The sequence below is a fragment of the Ammospiza nelsoni genome, chromosome 1, assembly GCF_027579445.1.
Source record: "Ammospiza nelsoni isolate bAmmNel1 chromosome 1, bAmmNel1.pri, whole genome shotgun sequence".
In the NCBI taxonomy this organism is placed as follows: Eukaryota; Metazoa; Chordata; class Aves; order Passeriformes; family Passerellidae; genus Ammospiza; species Ammospiza nelsoni.
In genome coordinates this window covers 155,342,244-155,358,482 of record NC_080633.1, presented here as the reverse complement: position 1 = coordinate 155,358,482, position 16,239 = coordinate 155,342,244, and the positions used below count along the sequence as shown (strand labels likewise).

The 16,239-nt window shown below is 47.3% G+C and overlaps 1 protein-coding gene across 1 annotated transcript; it reads left to right on the top strand.

The window, feature by feature from the left end:
• Positions 1 to 352: 352 nt before the first annotated feature.
• On the top strand, positions 353 to 15,207 carry MAPK15 (mitogen-activated protein kinase 15). Its single transcript, XM_059482424.1, has 13 exons — positions 353 to 435; positions 3,931 to 4,029; positions 4,340 to 4,369; positions 6,444 to 6,534; positions 6,667 to 6,797; positions 8,353 to 8,516; positions 10,033 to 10,172; positions 10,582 to 10,639; positions 11,394 to 11,531; positions 11,752 to 11,857; positions 12,271 to 12,562; positions 12,805 to 12,947; positions 14,331 to 15,207. Exons 1-13 carry the CDS (start codon positions 367 to 369, stop codon positions 14,535 to 14,537), a joined length of 1,668 nt encoding a protein of 555 aa, XP_059338407.1. The 5' UTR covers positions 353 to 366; the 3' UTR covers positions 14,538 to 15,207.
• Positions 15,208 to 16,239: the final 1,032 nt, after the last annotated feature.

The window sequence follows — 16,239 nt, the reverse complement described above, 5'->3', positions numbered from 1 at the left end:
AAAACATCAGATTGTATTGTTTTTACTGAGTTCAGTACATTCAAATACAGAAATATTTTCTGGACTGTTTAAAAGCTTACCCAGGAGAAAAATACCAGAAAAATCACCACACAAATCCTGCTTTAAAATTCATCTTTAACAATCCAGAATCCTTCTCCTCCCTTCCCTCGTCCCATCTCCTCCCCTCTCCCTTCCCCTCTCCTCCCATCTCCTCCCCGCTCCTTCCCCATTCCCTCTCCCCGCTCCGTCTCCTCCCTCAGGGCCCGGTCACACGGCGCCCCCTGGCGGGCCCCGCTGTGTGCCGTGCGCATGCGCGGTGCGTGGTGCCGTTGCCATAGCAGCGGGAGCCAACAGGGAGGCGCCGCCATGAGCCCGCCCGAGGTGGAGCCGCTCGTGTACCGCAAGTACGAGATCAAAAGGCGCCTGGGCAAGGGGGTGAGTGCCTGGCGGGGGCTGGCCTGGGGGAGCCGGGGCGGCCTGGGGGAGCCGGGGTGGTCGCGGGAGCTCGGAGGGCCCGTGAGAGCCCGGGGGGCCCGTGTGGAGTTCAGGGCACCGTGAGGGCTCCGGTCCGCCGGGGGCAGCTGAGGGGGTGTTTGGGAGTTCATGCTCCCGTGGGAGCTCTATCTGTCCCTCAGGGCCCTGTGGGAGCTCCAGGTGATCCCGGGGAACTCCGGGGGACTGTAAAAAGTAAATAGTAAAATAGATCTGAGTCTCAAAGTACATTCTCTGTATGCCTGCCAAATCCTTCTACATTTACTGTAACCCCATCACTTTAGATCATGCTGCATCAAGTCATATCTTCTACGTAAAATGTATTTTTAAACTTAAGCCAATGGCAATTTCTGAGATATGTCTCCTCAGACAGTCTCTAAACCTTCCCGAATTATCTGCTTTACTATTCTGGCAGCTCTTTGCTATCATTTACTTGAGTTGATACGAGTATTTAAGTATTTTCCTCATTATGTTCGCAGAGTCAAGGAGTCACTGAGGTGGAAAAGCCCTCTGAGCCTGTGCAGTGCAGCTACTCCCCAGCAGTGCCAAGGCCACCACTGACCCCTGTCCCCCCCAGTGCCATTAAATCTGTTAAACCCCCCAGGGATGGGGACCCCCCTCTGCCCTGAGGAAGTCTGTGCCAAGGCTGCACAGCCCTTTGCAGAAGAGTTTTTTCCAATATCCAACCTAAACCTCCCCTGGCACAACTCGAGGCTGTTTTGCAGTTGCCAGCAGGGTAGTGCTGTACCACTTACCTGAGGCACTTTGTACAACTGTTTGTACTGTCTGATGGGGGAAAAGGTCCTGGTGCCATGCTCCAGGACCACACATGCTACTGGGGCAAGCCTCCTCGATGTCCTTACATGAGTGTTTAATCACTGGGATCATACATTGCTGCTCTTTTGCTTTGTACAAGTATTTAAACAGTAAATGGGCATTTCTGAGCAGGATGTGATCCTTCTGTGTAAAGGTAAAGCAGCTCCTAGGCTGTGGAAAGTCCCGATTCAAATCTATGGCCTTAAATGAAAAAACTGGGTCTGTACCACAAGTGAGACTGAGTAATCATTATTTGCAAGGATCACAGTCATGCAGAATAGGGAAAACTCGAGTAGAAGTTCCTCTTCCCTTAACAGACAACACAGCTTTTAATTGAAAAAAAAAAAGATTTAGTGTTGTTGACAGTGCTGTGTTAGTGCTTGGACCCGATGGTTTTGGAGGGCTTTTCCACCCTCAGCAATTCTGGGATGCTGTCACTACAGACTTTGGTAAAAAGTCTCTCTCCATCATTCTTACCACCCCCTTTCAGTTCTGAAGGAGCACAGTGAATTGTCCCTGGACTGAGTAGCCCAGGTGTCCCAGCCTGGCTGCAGAGCAGAGCCCTGGACCCTCGGGGCATCTCTGTGCCCTTCTCTGCAGCTGCTCAAACTGCTCCGTGTCCTTCCTGTGCTGAGCAGCTCCAGGCTGGAGGCAGTGCTCCAGCTGGGAACCTCACCAGAGCCAGATGTGGGCAATGATCTCTCTCGACCTGCCAGCCACACCGTGGCTGCTACAAGCCAGGTGCCACTGCCCTCTTGCCACCTGGGCACACCTGACCTCATGTTCAGCCACTGTCACCAGCACCACCAGTCCTTCCCAGCGTCCCAGCCACTCTGGCAAGTGGAAAACACACACTCCTCCTGCTCAGCTCCCAAGCCTGACACATTTCGTGGGGTTGTTGTGACCCAAGAGCAAGATCCTGGCCTTGCTGACCTGTGCACCACTGGCCTCGGCCTGTCCATCCCATCCCATTGTCCCACCTCATCCCATTGTCCCACCTCATCCCATTGTCCCACCCCATCCCATTGTCCCACCTCATCCCATTGTCCCACCCCATCCCATTATCCCACCCCATCCCATTATCCCACCCTATCCCAGTATCCCACCCTATCCCAGTATCCCATCCCATTATCCCATCCCATTCCATTATCCCATCCCATTATCCCATCCCATCCCATTGATCCCATCCCATTGATCCCTTCCCATCCCACTGATCCCATCCCATTGATCCCATCCCATTATCCCACCCCATCCCATTATCCCATCCCATTATCCCATCCCACTGTCCCATCCTATCCCATCCTATCCCATCCCATTATCCCATCCCATCCCATCCCATCCCATCCCATCCCATTGATCTCATCCCATTGATCCCATCCCATTGATCCCATCCCATTATCCTATCCCATCCCATTGATCCCATCCCACTGATCCCATCCCATCCCACCCCATCCCATTATCCCATCCCATGTCCAGCTTCTTGGGGCAGCTGATGCCAGGGCCTCACCACCCTCACAGGGAACAATTTATTCCCAAATCCCATCTAAACCCTGCCCTCTGGCCGTGGGAAGCCCTTCCAAGTTGTGTTGTCCCCCCAGGCCCTTGTCCATAGTTCCTCCTGAGCTCTCTTGGAGCCCTTTCAGTCGCTGGAAGGAGCTCTAAAATCTCCTGCAGCCTTCTCTTCACCAGGCTGCACAACCCCAACCTGTTGGGAAGGAGGAAAGTTTGACAGGAAAGTCTCACAGATATGTGTGCTTAGCAGAAAGATTTTTAAATGTTGAGTCTGATGAAGGAATAGAGATGGAAGCGAGTTTTGATATAGAAAAGAATTGTTGAGCCAGTCTTACTGGCTAACCAAGAAGGCAAAGGGTGTGTTAGTTAGAAGGGGTTTTTATGCCTTAGAACAAAGGATAAACCCACCTCAAACAAGAAGATGTTTTTAGCAAACAGGAAGATAGCACAGGCAAACAAGTCAGCAAAGTTGCAAGTAGAAAAAAGGTCTCAGAATTTTCCACTGCAAGAAAACTGAATAACAACTTCTAGCTTAAACTGTAATGTACTGACTTTTAGTGACTGGAGAACAGTAACATGAATATGGTAATTACAGTAGTTATGATAGGTTATAGATAATAGTTAAGGTATAGATTGGTTCTACTGTATGAAGATGCTCAGCCAACAAAAGTCTATAATGCATTGTGACCAAAACCAAAGGGTCTCCAGGCCTGCCTGCAGCTGGAGCTGACAGCTGTGGGCACAGCTCTGTTGCCCATGACCCTGGACTGCTCTAACACCTTGGATGGAATAAACTGCATTTTGTATACAATAAACTGCATTTTGTATACTATAAACTGCATTTTGTATGCAATAAAGTGTATTTTGGAGAGCTACCTGGAGTCCCACATCCCTCATTCAGGCTCTTACACCAGCCCTCTCAGTGTGTGTCCTGAGTCTGTCTCCTTGGCCTGGTCTCTCTGTCCTCCACGTGGCTCCCATCCCTCCTGCTCCTGCTCCAGTCCCTCCCTGAGCTCGTCCTGGTCCCTTGGCAGCCCAGGCTGTGTGCAGCTGCCAGCACTCTTGTTGTTATAAATTGTGATTTTTCTCACCTGTCCTGCCTCTCCACAGGCCTATGGCATCGTCTGGAGAGCAACTGACCGCCAGACAGGAGAAACAGTTGCTGTTAAAAAGATTTTTGATGCTTTCAGGAACAGAACAGATGCTCAGGTTAGAAATTACTGTCCTGATGTGTTCTGAGACGTGGTGGGATTCCATAGGTATTTTCAGGACTTCTGTCTCTGAAAGATGATAATTATGCACATAACAATACAGTCTGCAGCTATACTGGGGTAAAAACAAGCAATAAACATCAAGCTGTGTGTATCATGGCATGTATAAAAAACAAGCAATAAACATCAAGCTTTGTGTATCATGGCATGTATAAAAGAGGAGTGGATTTAACCCTGTCATTGAACTGCCTCTCTGTTCTGCTGTTCTCTTGAGGTGATGATAAACTGTTTTTTTTTTTTATTTCTAGAGAACATTTCGAGAGATTATGTTCCTGCAGGTAATGTCCATGTTCCCTCTCCTCTCTGATTTTTTTAGTATCTCTGATGTCCAAGTATTTTCTTCCCACTGTTTTCCAGCAGTCATTGATTAGTGTTGATAAGTCTTTAATTTCCATTCTTCACCGTCTTGGCAAAGAGCCTTTCAGGGTGAACCAACCTGAATAACCCACTCTCCATTTGGGCCTGTTTTTACTCTTTCCCCATTTTTAGCAGTGTGTCTGCTGCACAGCACATCAGCGCCTTCTGTCACTTATTGCTGCTTTGTGGATAGAAACTATTTTCTCTTACATTTTAACTGCCATAATTGGAGGATGGCTGGGGTGGGAGAGGGATTTACACTCCAAAATTGTTTTCCTCCATCATGCTATAAGCAATTTAATCACTTAAAATAACCTAACCAAAAGAAAAAGGGAAGTTCTGCAGGGAATAACTTAAGACTACTCTTATAATTGATCTTATCACTGGCATTCCAGTTATCTCTCCACTCCTCCTTAGACTTAGCATGTAGAAACATCAATATTTTGGAATAATGTTGTTATAAATTGTGATTTTCTAAGGACACAAGTGAGGCAGGGCTCATAGAAGAGGTATTTCCTAAGACTGCCAAGTTTAAGTAGGAAAGAGATTATTTTTTTAAACTTTTTAGTCATTCTTGAAGCCTGAAATAGAAACTGAAAACTTTAAAGCTAAAAATATAAAAATTCCTTAGAAATGAACTACCTTAGAAGTCTGATCATCTCTGAAGGTGCAGCACTCCTGGAATGGATGGATGGATGGAGTTAGGAGCAGGGGCAAAAAGGGTCTTTCTTCTGAAGGAAAGGAGGAGTCACTTGGCAGAAGAGGGCAGGGAGAGGGAAGTTAATGTGCTGTTCAGCCCATGCTTCCATAACTTCTGGTGCTCAGTAGACTTTAAGAATTTTAGTTTCCCCTGCTATTTTAAACCTCTTTCTTGAGGTTCAATACTGAGGGCTCAGAAAGGAAAAGATGTGAAAAATACTCCGTTATTCATAATTGCATGTTTGTCTTAATTTGTTTGTCTGTGCATAATAATTGTTCTGTTCAATCTTGATGTTGATCACGAGGTCATTTGATGGACTGGGTTATTGTTTTATGTTGTGTATCTCAATTATTCTAATTGAGAAGTTGCTGTAGAGTCTGGAGTGTCAATGATTCTCTGATGCTCTGGTCATTGCAGGTTTTGTGTTTGCTGTTCAGTTGTAGTTTACAGGTGTATTTAGGCCAATTTTAGAATGTCATTTTGGTAGGTGTATGAGTAGCATTATTATTCTTTAAGTGAAGATTAATAGAACTGGCCCTAACAAGGTTTTTTTTTCAAGGTAACGTGGTTTTTTAGTACAGGCTGAAGTTTTGTCATGACTTTCTGTTATCAGTTCCAGGGCAAGGCAGTGTGAGACAGTGGAATTTTCCTTCTTAAGCAGCACTCCAGTAACACTGTCCAGATTTAGCTGCATCTCTAGAACAATACCCCCTTTTGGGTAAAAACCTTCTTTAGATCATTTGGATGGGTATCGTGGCTATGCTCAGAATGAAAACAGAGTGTGTGATGGGCTGGCTGTGTCTCACTGCTTTGTGGGTGTGTTTCCACAGGCTGCTGCAGGTGAATGTGTTGTTTTGGGAGCTTTCCTGGATGTTACACATTATAAAATGTCACAGTATTGTGAAGTGTTTATGGTGTCCCTGGCTGCACGGAAGTGAGAAATAAAGCTGGGGATGAACTTAAGGATCCCATTATGTCAGTCATGGGAAGTGTCAGCTTCTCAAACGTCACTCATGGGAAATGTCAGTGTCAGTTTGCAGAAATGTGAGGCTGGCCTCCACCTGCAGTGTGCTACCTGTGTTACCTGTGTTCAGGTATCTCTGTCTGATCTCCATGCAGTCAGTTCCTCAGTGCAGCCCGTGAGTGTCTGAGCCAGCCCTCACATCGACATGTTCTGATTGTTTGGGGTTTTAACTATCAATGTTGGTGACAGCTATGATCTATTTTCATGCCACAATAATTCTAATTCACAATAAAATGTATGATTTTGACAGCTGGGTCTCTTCCCTGTGCAGGAATTTGGAGAACATCCAAATATCATCAAGCTGCTCGATGTTATCCCAGCAGAGAATGACAGGGACATCTACCTCATCTTCGAGTCCATGGGTGAGATCCAGCACTGCAGCAGCCAGACAAACCCAGCCTCTCTTAGGAGTTATCTTTGTTACCTCTTTGATAGTGAATGCTCATGGTACTATTGATATTTACTGATGTCAGTATATTACTGATGTATTACAGAGACTGATTTACATGCTGTGATTAAGAAGGGGAATTTGCTGAAAGACATCCACAAGTGTTACATTCTCTACCAGCTCCTGAAGGCAACTAAATTCATCCACTCAGGGAATGTTATTCACAGGGATCAGAAGGTACACCTCAGTCATGGTCTGTGTTCTTCACTCCAGTTTTCTGTTGAACACTAAATAAAATCAGATTGATTTGGGATTGGAGGGACCTTCAAAGCCCATTCCCACCCCCTGCCATTGACAGGGCACCTTCCACTATCCCAGGTTGCTCCAAGCCCTGTCCAGCTTCGGACACTGCCAGGGCTGGGGCAGCCACAGCTGCGGTGGACAACCTGTGCCACGGCCTCACTGCTCTCACAGGGCAGAATTCCTTCCCAATATCCTGTTTGATCCTGCCCTGTGCCAGTTCCCAATATCCCATCTAACCCTGCCCTGTGCCAGTTCCCAATATCCCATCTAACCCTGCCTCTGCCAGTTCCCAATATCCCATTTAACCCTGCCCATCTAACCCTGCCCAGTGCCAGTTCCCAATATCCCATCTAACCCTGCCCTCTGCCAGTTCCCAATATCCCATTTAACCCTGCCCATCTAACCCTGCCCAGTGCCAGTTCCCAATATCCCATCTAACCCTGCCCAGTGCCAGTTCCCAATATCCCATCTAACCCTGCCCTGTGCCAGTTCCCAATATCCCATCTAACCCTGCCCTCTGCCATTTCCCAATATCCCATCTAACCCTGCCCATCTAACCCTGCCTGTGCCAGTTCCCAATATCCCATCTAACCCTGCCCTCTGCCAGTTCCCAATATCCCATCTAACCTTGCCTGTGCCATTTCCCAATATCCCATCTAACCCTGCCCACCTAACCCTGCCCTGTGCCAGTTCCCAATATCCCATCTAACCCTGCCCTCTGCCAGTTCCCAATATCCCATCTAACCCTGCCCATCTAACCCTGCCTGTGCCAGTTCCCAATATCCCATCTAACCCTGCCCACCTAACCCTGCCCTGTGCCAGTTCCCAATATCCCATCTAACCCTGCCCTCTGCCAGTTCCCAATATCCCATTTAACCCTGCCCATCTAACCCTGCCCAGTGCCAGTTCCCAATATCCCATCTAACCCTGCCCTCTGCCAGTTCCCAATATCCCATCTAACCTTGCCTGTGCCATTTCCCAATATCCCATCTAACCCTGCCCACCTAACCCTGCCCTGTGCCAGTTCCCAATATCCCATCTAACCCTGCCCTCTGCCAGTTCCCAATATCCCATCTAACCCTGCCCATCTAACCCTGCCTGTGCCAGTTCCCAATATCCCATCTAACCCTGCCCTGTGCCAGTTCCCAATATCCCATCTAACCCTGCCCTCTGCCATTTCCCAATATCCCACCTAACCCTGCCTCTGCCAGTTCCCAATATCCCACCTAACCCTGCCCTCTGCCAGTGGGGCGCCATTCCCCCCTGTGCTGTCCAGGCTGTTTTCAAAGTCCCTCTCGAGCACTTTGGGGACCCCTTTAGCCCCTTGAAGGGGCTCTGAGGTCTCCCCTGGAGCCTTTTGTCCCCACAGCCCCAGCTGTCCCAGCCTGTGTCCGGAGGAGAAGTCTGAAGACATGTACAAGTGTGAGACTAGAAAAGAGCCTTGGTAATTGCTGTTCAGAGATGACGGGTTGTGCTGTGTCCCCCGCAGCCCTCCAACGTGCTGCTGGATGCGCAGTGCCGGGTGAAGCTCTGTGACTTCGGGCTGGCGCGCTCGCTGTGCCAGCGGGGGGAGCCCCGACCCGGCCCCGCGCTCACCGAGTACGTGGCCACGCGCTGGTACCGAGCGCCCGAGATCCTGCTGGCCTCCCGCCGGTGAGTCCCTGCTCACTCGCACCTTTCTTTGTCTGAAAGCCTTCAGTCTTTTCTTTGTCAGTGTAGCCAGATGCGGTGTCATGTCAGCAGTCTGCTTTCTCAGTGTACCATTGAACTTCTGCAACACAAAAACCTCTTAAGGTGGACATGTCCTTCCTGTTGTGAAGAACGCCAATCACTTGTTTTTGAAATTTTAAAAGTTTAATAGTAATAAAATGGTTATAAAAATAGCAATACAATTAGAGTAATAGTAATTTGGACAAATTGAATTAGGACAATATGAGACAATAAAAACAAAGAGTTACAGACAGTCCAGGTACCTCTTTCTGGGCAAAATAAGCCCGAAAAAGGACCCACGTTAACAGAGGATTAACCCTTAAAAACAATAGCCTGTTGCATATTCATACACTTCATACATGATGCATGAATTCCATTCAAATACAGGATTCTGTCTGGTCATCCTCGGCTTCTTCCTCTGAATCCTAACAGCACCTTCGAGGCAGGAAGAAGTTCGTTTCTTCTGATAAGAGGGCAATAAATTCTTTTTCTCTGAAAGGTTGAGGTGGTTGTGGCTGCTATCTGGTGCGAGTGCCTCATTCCTTTCTTAAAGAAATCCCACTAACATAGTTTTTATTTTAACTACAAAAGTTACCTTTTAATTACAAGACTACATTTATTATTAAAATGTTAATACAGCACTACTAATCAATACACCAAAATACATATGGTAAATATCTGCGTAGAGCCGTATAAGATGCACTTTTCACGGTGTGTTCTTAGAGTGTCAATGGACATACACGAGCAGCTCATCTGCTTGTCACCCTTTCTCCCACCAGACTTAAGTCTTCTCCCTTAAACCCACAACTTTCCAACATCTGCTTGAGACCCTGAATCCTCTTTTCCAAACTGAAGCTGTGTTTTTTGATAGAAGTTCACGAAATATTCCCTAATCAAATTTTAAACCAGCTGCCTGTTTGTTGGGCTTAGTCCTTTCCTTAAAAATTAAATATGAAAAGCCAGAAAAGTCAATAAGTAGATGCGGGGTATTATCCTGAATTTTAGTTGTGGGTGTTTTGCAAACTGTCCTATACTCACTGTTTGGCATTTACTTTGCTTAAAAATGTAATTTGTAAGTAATTGTGACTACTCTGTATGTGCATTATGACCAAAGAACAATGTGTATCTTCATTCTTGGTCATATGAAAAGGGTATAATACCTTGTTCTGGCATTACCTTTAATATGTTACCTTGTTCTAGCATTTCCCTGTAATGTATTTCCTTTTATGGTTTCTTAGACTAGACTTTGAGAAGGATAAATCTCCTTTCTGTTTCATGCTTGCCAGTCTCATGATTCCCAAATGTTATTCAATTTATAGTTCAAACCTGTGAGTGTTTATATTTGAGAAGTCACCAAGCACGCTTTCTAGCGAATAAATCAATGCAGGTGATGTGAATACCATGTACAGGAAAATATTTGCTTGATTTAATCCTACCTCTGTTCTGTTTCTGTTTGTAGTTACACTAAGGGTGTGGACATGTGGAGCATTGGCTGTATTCTTGGAGAGATGCTGCTTGGAAGGCCTCTTTTTCCTGGAACATCAACAATGAACCAGATAGAGCAGATCCTGAGGGTCATCCCTGCCCCATCCCCAGAAGGTGGGACCCTGCTGTGGGGAAAGGGATCTAGAGAAGGGCTTCAGTGCAAGAAAGCAGCCTGGCTGGGTCAGGGAAGGAGGAATCTCATTCATTCTGGCACCTTTCCAAAGGAATTAAAATCCTCATCTTGAATGTCAGTGTTAAAATAATCAGAAATTCAGATGTCGTGGTGCTCTGCATCTGTTGCTGTGAGAATGCAAGTTTATGAAGTGTATGATTAATAAATAGGAATTCAAAAAGCAGCTTACAAAATTCTTGAGTAAGTATTCCATCCCCCTTCCACAGATCTCCGACCGAGTTCTGTGTGGATAATTTCCTATGTTAATATCAAATGTTGGCTTTCCTTCATAAACTGTGCAGCTCTGGTAATCCTCATCTTGGCAGTTACAGTATGTTTTAATTCTTGCAGATATTTTGGCTCTGCAGTCGGAGTACAAGGCCTCAGTTATTAAGCACATGAGTTCCAGGTAAGCCTGAGGTGTTTGTGGGTCTCAGATCATCTAATGTAGGACCCTGGAGTCACGGAACCACAGAACAGTTTGGGTGGGAAGGGACCTCAAAGCTCACCTCATTCCACCCCCTGACATGGACAGGGACACCTTTCACAGGACCAGGCTGCTCCAAGCCCCATCCAGCCTGGGCTTCCAGGGATGGGGCAGCCACAGCTTCTCCAGGAAATCTTTCCAGTCCCTCAGTACCCTCACAAGCAGTAATTCCTTCCCGGTATCCCATCTAACCCTGCCCTCTGGCAGTGGGAAGCCCTTCCCTCTTGTGCTGTCACTCCACACCCTTGTTGAAAGTCCCTCTTCAGCTGCCGTTGAGCCTGTTATAGACTGGAAGGGGCTCTAAGTTGTCTCCTTAAATAAAAATTATTTAAAATATGAGTAAGATTTGGTGCTTAAAACTGATTTTTTTCAAGATACTTTCCTCTTCATTATATTCACAATTGTATTTGGGATTTCACAATCCAAAACAAGATTTTTAAATTTTATCTTCTCTCTGAATTATAGAGAAGTATGTTTCTATAATCTGAGGTCTAGATTTGCGGGATCCTGGGGCTAGGAAATTATGAGCTTTAAGGTTCCTTCCTGGCCAAACCATTCTAAGATTCAGTGATTATGGCACACTTGGCGTCACCTTGGCGTGATCCTGGAGCTGTCATTCCTGCCTTCTCTGGAAATTAGACACTGAGAGCTTGTATAATTTCCTTCTGACTTCTAGGCAGCGAGTGGCATTTGAGGAGATTTTCCCACCCTCCACTCCACTGCCTGCCTTGGATCTGCTGAAGAAACTTCTGGTCTTTAACCCTGACAAGAGGCTCACAGCAGAGGAGGCTCTGCAGCATCCTTATGTGAGCAGGTGAGAGTGACACCAGTGTGCAGCTTCCCCTGATGCCTTCTGAGACATTACAAACCTGCCCTTGGCTCAAATTTTCTTTAAATGCATTACAGAAAAAATGGCAAAGCTAATTCTTTATTTTCTCCAACCCTATTTACATGAGCTTGTTTAACAATCCTGTTTAAATTTTAATAATCTGTTTCCAGTCAGTGAATTACATAATGTGCTCTCATTCCCTCAGATTCCACTGTCCTTCCCGGGAGCCCTCTTTGGATTTTGATGTGATCCTTCCTTTGGGTGATGATGTCCAGCTGTCTGTGGCAGAATATAGAAATAAATTATATGAGGTACTTTCATGCTATTTTCCCAAATCCTAATCCTCCAGGTAACCTGCCATTCTTGCACACACTTACCAAATTCTGTCATTGTCTTGTCTCTGTGTTTCCCTGGGTTTTCTGTACCTGCTGGCACTGTTACACCTGGGTGTTTGATCAGTTCCATACTGTCCTAATCTTTGAGAGACCTTTACATGTAAAATTCCCACAGGGCAAACAAAAATCTCTGAAGTATGATGTCTGAGAAAGATTCACAGAATGGTTTGGGTTGAAAGGTACTTTAAAGATCATCTAGTTGCAAAACTATACTTCTTACTTACCCTGCAAAATAAATTGCAGATATTTATAAGTATTCTTCTTTGTTTGATGTTTTATTTTTCTGCTGTATTGCTGTGTTAAGTCTAAGTAGCTTTTCTGTTCTGCAGATGATCCTTGAAAAGAAGTCAAAGAGCCTTCCAAAGGAGCCCGGGCAGAGAGAAAACATTCAGCTGAGCCAGTCTGAGTGCAGCACAGCTCTGCCAGGTGTCAGCTCAGAGGCTGCACCCACCAGGAAAGGGCAGCAAGAGCCAGCAGCCCCTGTGCCAAACCCTCCACATGTGCCCCCTGCAGCCTCAGCTGGGGCCCAGCCTGCCGGGCCCAGCCAGAGCAAGGATTTGGGGCAGAGATCCCAGATGAGTGTGATGATGTACAACCCCATCACACACACCACTGTGCAGAGTGGGTACCACCTCCTACACCAGGGTGTGACACACCTTGGGCTGTTGTGTGGGGAAGAGAGTATGAGTGCTGTAAAATAAATGAGGGGAATTTGCATGGTGAGATGAGGGGCTGGAAGTGTGGGAGGGAAGTGACATAAGAACAAAACACTGGTGAATGAGTGTTGAGTACGGGACTGTCTCTGCCTCAGTCAATGTGTTCTGGTGATTTTCCTACTTTCTCTCATGTTTTTCCTTCTGCAGGAAATGCAAATCCTGGTGCTGGGATCAGGAACTGTTCTGCACCACCTCAACAGTCCAGAATCCCCAACAATGAGAAACTAGGGAGACAAATCACATGGCCAAACACTCGGCTCTCTCCTACAAGTGTGCAGAACCTTTACAATGTGAGTAGCTTAACTTCTAGCCCTTAGCTGTGCTAGCCTGGGTCACAGCACTCCCTGTAGTGCTCCAGAAAGCTGGAAAGGGTCACCTGCTGGTGCTGATGACAGCAGCTGAACATGAGCCAAGGTGGGCAAGAGGCCAGAGGCACCTGGCTTGTGGCAGCCACGGTGTGGCCAGACAGCCAGGGCAGTGACCATCCCCTGTGCTGGCACTGCTGAGGGACCTCCAGCCCTGGGGGCAAGGTTGGGCTCTTCACAACAAGAAAGGAGGAGCCCCATGGAGGGGCTGGAGTGTGCCCAGAGAAGGGAAGAGAGCTGGGGGAACAGAGCTGCTGGAGCTGCAGCAGCAGCTGTGGAGAGAAGAGGCACAGGGAGGACATTCTCACTCTGCAGCTCCCTGACTGGAGGGTGCAGCCAGGTGGGGTCAGGGTCTCCTCAGGAAACAGCGATGGGATGAGGGGAAACTGCCTCAGGTGGTTTCAGGGGAGGTTTAAGTTGGATATTGGAAAAAACCCACCTGCAAAGGGCTGTGCAGCCCTGGCACAGACTGCCTCAGGGCAGTGCTGGAGTCCTCATCCCCCGGGGGGTTTAACAGATTTAATGGCACTTGGGGACAGGGTTCAGTGGTGGCCTTGGCAGTGCTGGGGGAGCAGCTGGACGCAATGGGCCCAGAGGGCTTTTAGTGATTCTCTGATTTCATGATTCTGTGGATCTAAGGAGTTGCTGTTGCTGAGCTGTGAGGGTGTCAGTCCTGTCCTCTCTGCTCCTCCTCTTCCCTGATTTTGGCCATGCTTCCTTGGAGAAGTCCTACCCCTCACTAGGTGCTTTAATGACCTCTTGCTCCTGCTGTTTTCCTTCCTGAGCTGGCTGCCTGCTGCCTTCTGGCACCTGCAGAGGTGATGGAGGAACCTTGTGACAAAGGAAGGGCATGGAAGGAGGCAACACAAATTCACTGCATCACAGACTGCCTGGGTTGGAAGGCACCTAAAAGGGGGGTTCCACCCCTCTGCCATGGTCAGGAACAGCTTCCACTAGTCCAGGCTGTCAGAAACCTTCAGGCATTTCCACCTTTCAGCCCCTCTGATTTGGAATCCCTTCCAAAATGTTTTCAGAGAAAGAGAAGCCATTAATTCCCCAGGATGAGATTGAGGAGCTTGCTGCACATGCAGGTGTAGACATGACCAGTGCATTCGGAAGGATCTTTAGGGAATTCTGACCAATTATCTGTGACAAGAGCAGAAGAGAGAGATCAGCCTACACATGCCCTGAGTTTGTGTTTGTTTCCTGAGAGGATAGTACTGACCAAAGCCAAACCTGTGTCCTATTTGCACTCTAGACAGCTGATTCTGGCTTATTAACTTTTCTTGGCTTTTCTTTCTCACACAGAATCCCAGAAACTCTCAGTGTCCCAGCAAGGATGTTCGTCCCCTTCTGAAGCCCAGTAAAAAGATGTTCCAGATCACTGCAAATGTGGGAGCTGCAGGTGACCCAAGGGCATCCATGGGCAGCTACTCACAGGCCTATGGAACCATCAGTAAATCTGCACTGCAGAGCCTTCCCATAGCAAAGGCCTCCAAGAACCCTGAGCAGTGACTGGAGATGTTCCAGGCAGGTGAAGCACAGCTCATCCCTCAGCCCTGACAGGGCAAGAGCAACAGGGGAGAGCACACCAGGAGGAAATGCTTTATTCACTGCTCAGGACCATGTCCTCCTCTCCTCTGAACAAGCTCATGGGAAAGGGAATCCCACTCCTCTGCCTTCCAGTCTCAGCAGGCAAGGACTCAGCGTGTTTGCTTTCACACCCTGAGAGCAGTGAACGCTGCCACTTCACACTCCTTGTTTGAATTACTGCAAAAACCACAGAAAACTGCATTGTTCTGATACTTGAGTGGTTTTTAGACATATTCGGAGTCCAGGGGAACCTCCTGAAGTTCAACAAGGCCTAGTGCAAGGCCAAGAAAATGCTCTGAAGGCTTGAATCCTTCTGCTCTGGAGATAGGCTGGGAGAACTGGAGGTGTCCAGCCTGGAGGAAAGAAGGCTCCAGGAACACCTCAGAGCCCCTTAAAGGGGCTCCAGGAGAGCTGGAGAGAGATTTTGGACACGGGCCTGGAGTGACAGGACAAAGGGAATGGCTCCCACTGCCAGGGGCAGGGATGGATCGGGTGTTGGGAAGAAATCCTTCCCTGTGGAGTGGCAGGCCTGGCACAGGTGCCCAGAGCAGCTGTGGCTGCCCCTGCATCCCTGGCAGTGCCCAGGGCCAGGCTGGACAGGGCTGGGAGCAGCCTGGGACAGTGGGAGGTGTCCCTGCCATGGCAGGCAGGGTTGGGACTGGGTGACCTTTAAAAGGTCCTTTCCAACCCATCCCAGGATTCAGGATTCTTCAGCAGTCTGCCTAAATGGTGGATATTCCTTTGAGCAGAACAGGTAACTTCTCTGAAGACCTAACTCTTCACAGATAATCTTACAGCCCTTCACCTGTTTCTATGACTGTTCTAGGCTAGATGAACAGAATTCATTATGGTCTGGTTTTGTTAAAATAATTTGAAATACAGGTGGGTTCTCCTATAATATTTAAGAGCTTCTCTAGTACGTAATATTCTAATAATAAATCCTTTATATTGCACTGCAGCAACTTTGTCTTTCAAGCAGCATTTGCTGTGTTGAGAGGGAAACTGTCTATTGGTAGGGCTGTCTTCTTCAATGAATAATGGGTCATTTTTATTGGTTTTGCTTTCAGAAAGCAAAGTTTCATGAGGTACTATTGCTGAGACATTGTAAAGGTGTAGCCAGTCTACAGTGGGACTACAGGAAACTTTATATTCCTGCTTCAGTGATGGTTTTGGATACATTTTCCTCATTAACTTGAAGCTGTTGTCTCTGTCCCTGAGGTTTTACTCTGCCTGTGATGAATGATTGTTATTCCCCCCATCTCCCTCAGCTGCTCCAGACCTGTCACCTCATGAACTCCACACTGCTTGGCCAAGGCAGGACTTTAGATACTTATTTAAACTGAGACTCACCTGAAAAGGCCTCCTAAAGCCAAGCCCTTCTCCATCAGTAGCACCTCAGCAGCTTCTTTGAGCTCAGCCCCTAAAGCAGATAATTCCCTTTACACAAGGGAACAAACCAGGCCCCGCAGGCTCCGTAAACACAAAAGCTGGAGAAGATAAGAACCACAGATAAGGCCAGAACTTTGATTACAAATATTTTTTGTATGCAAACCTTCAAAAAGGTGCCTCCTGTGTCTGATTCATTGTGAGATACAGAAAAAGCATAACTGCACCTGAGAAAACA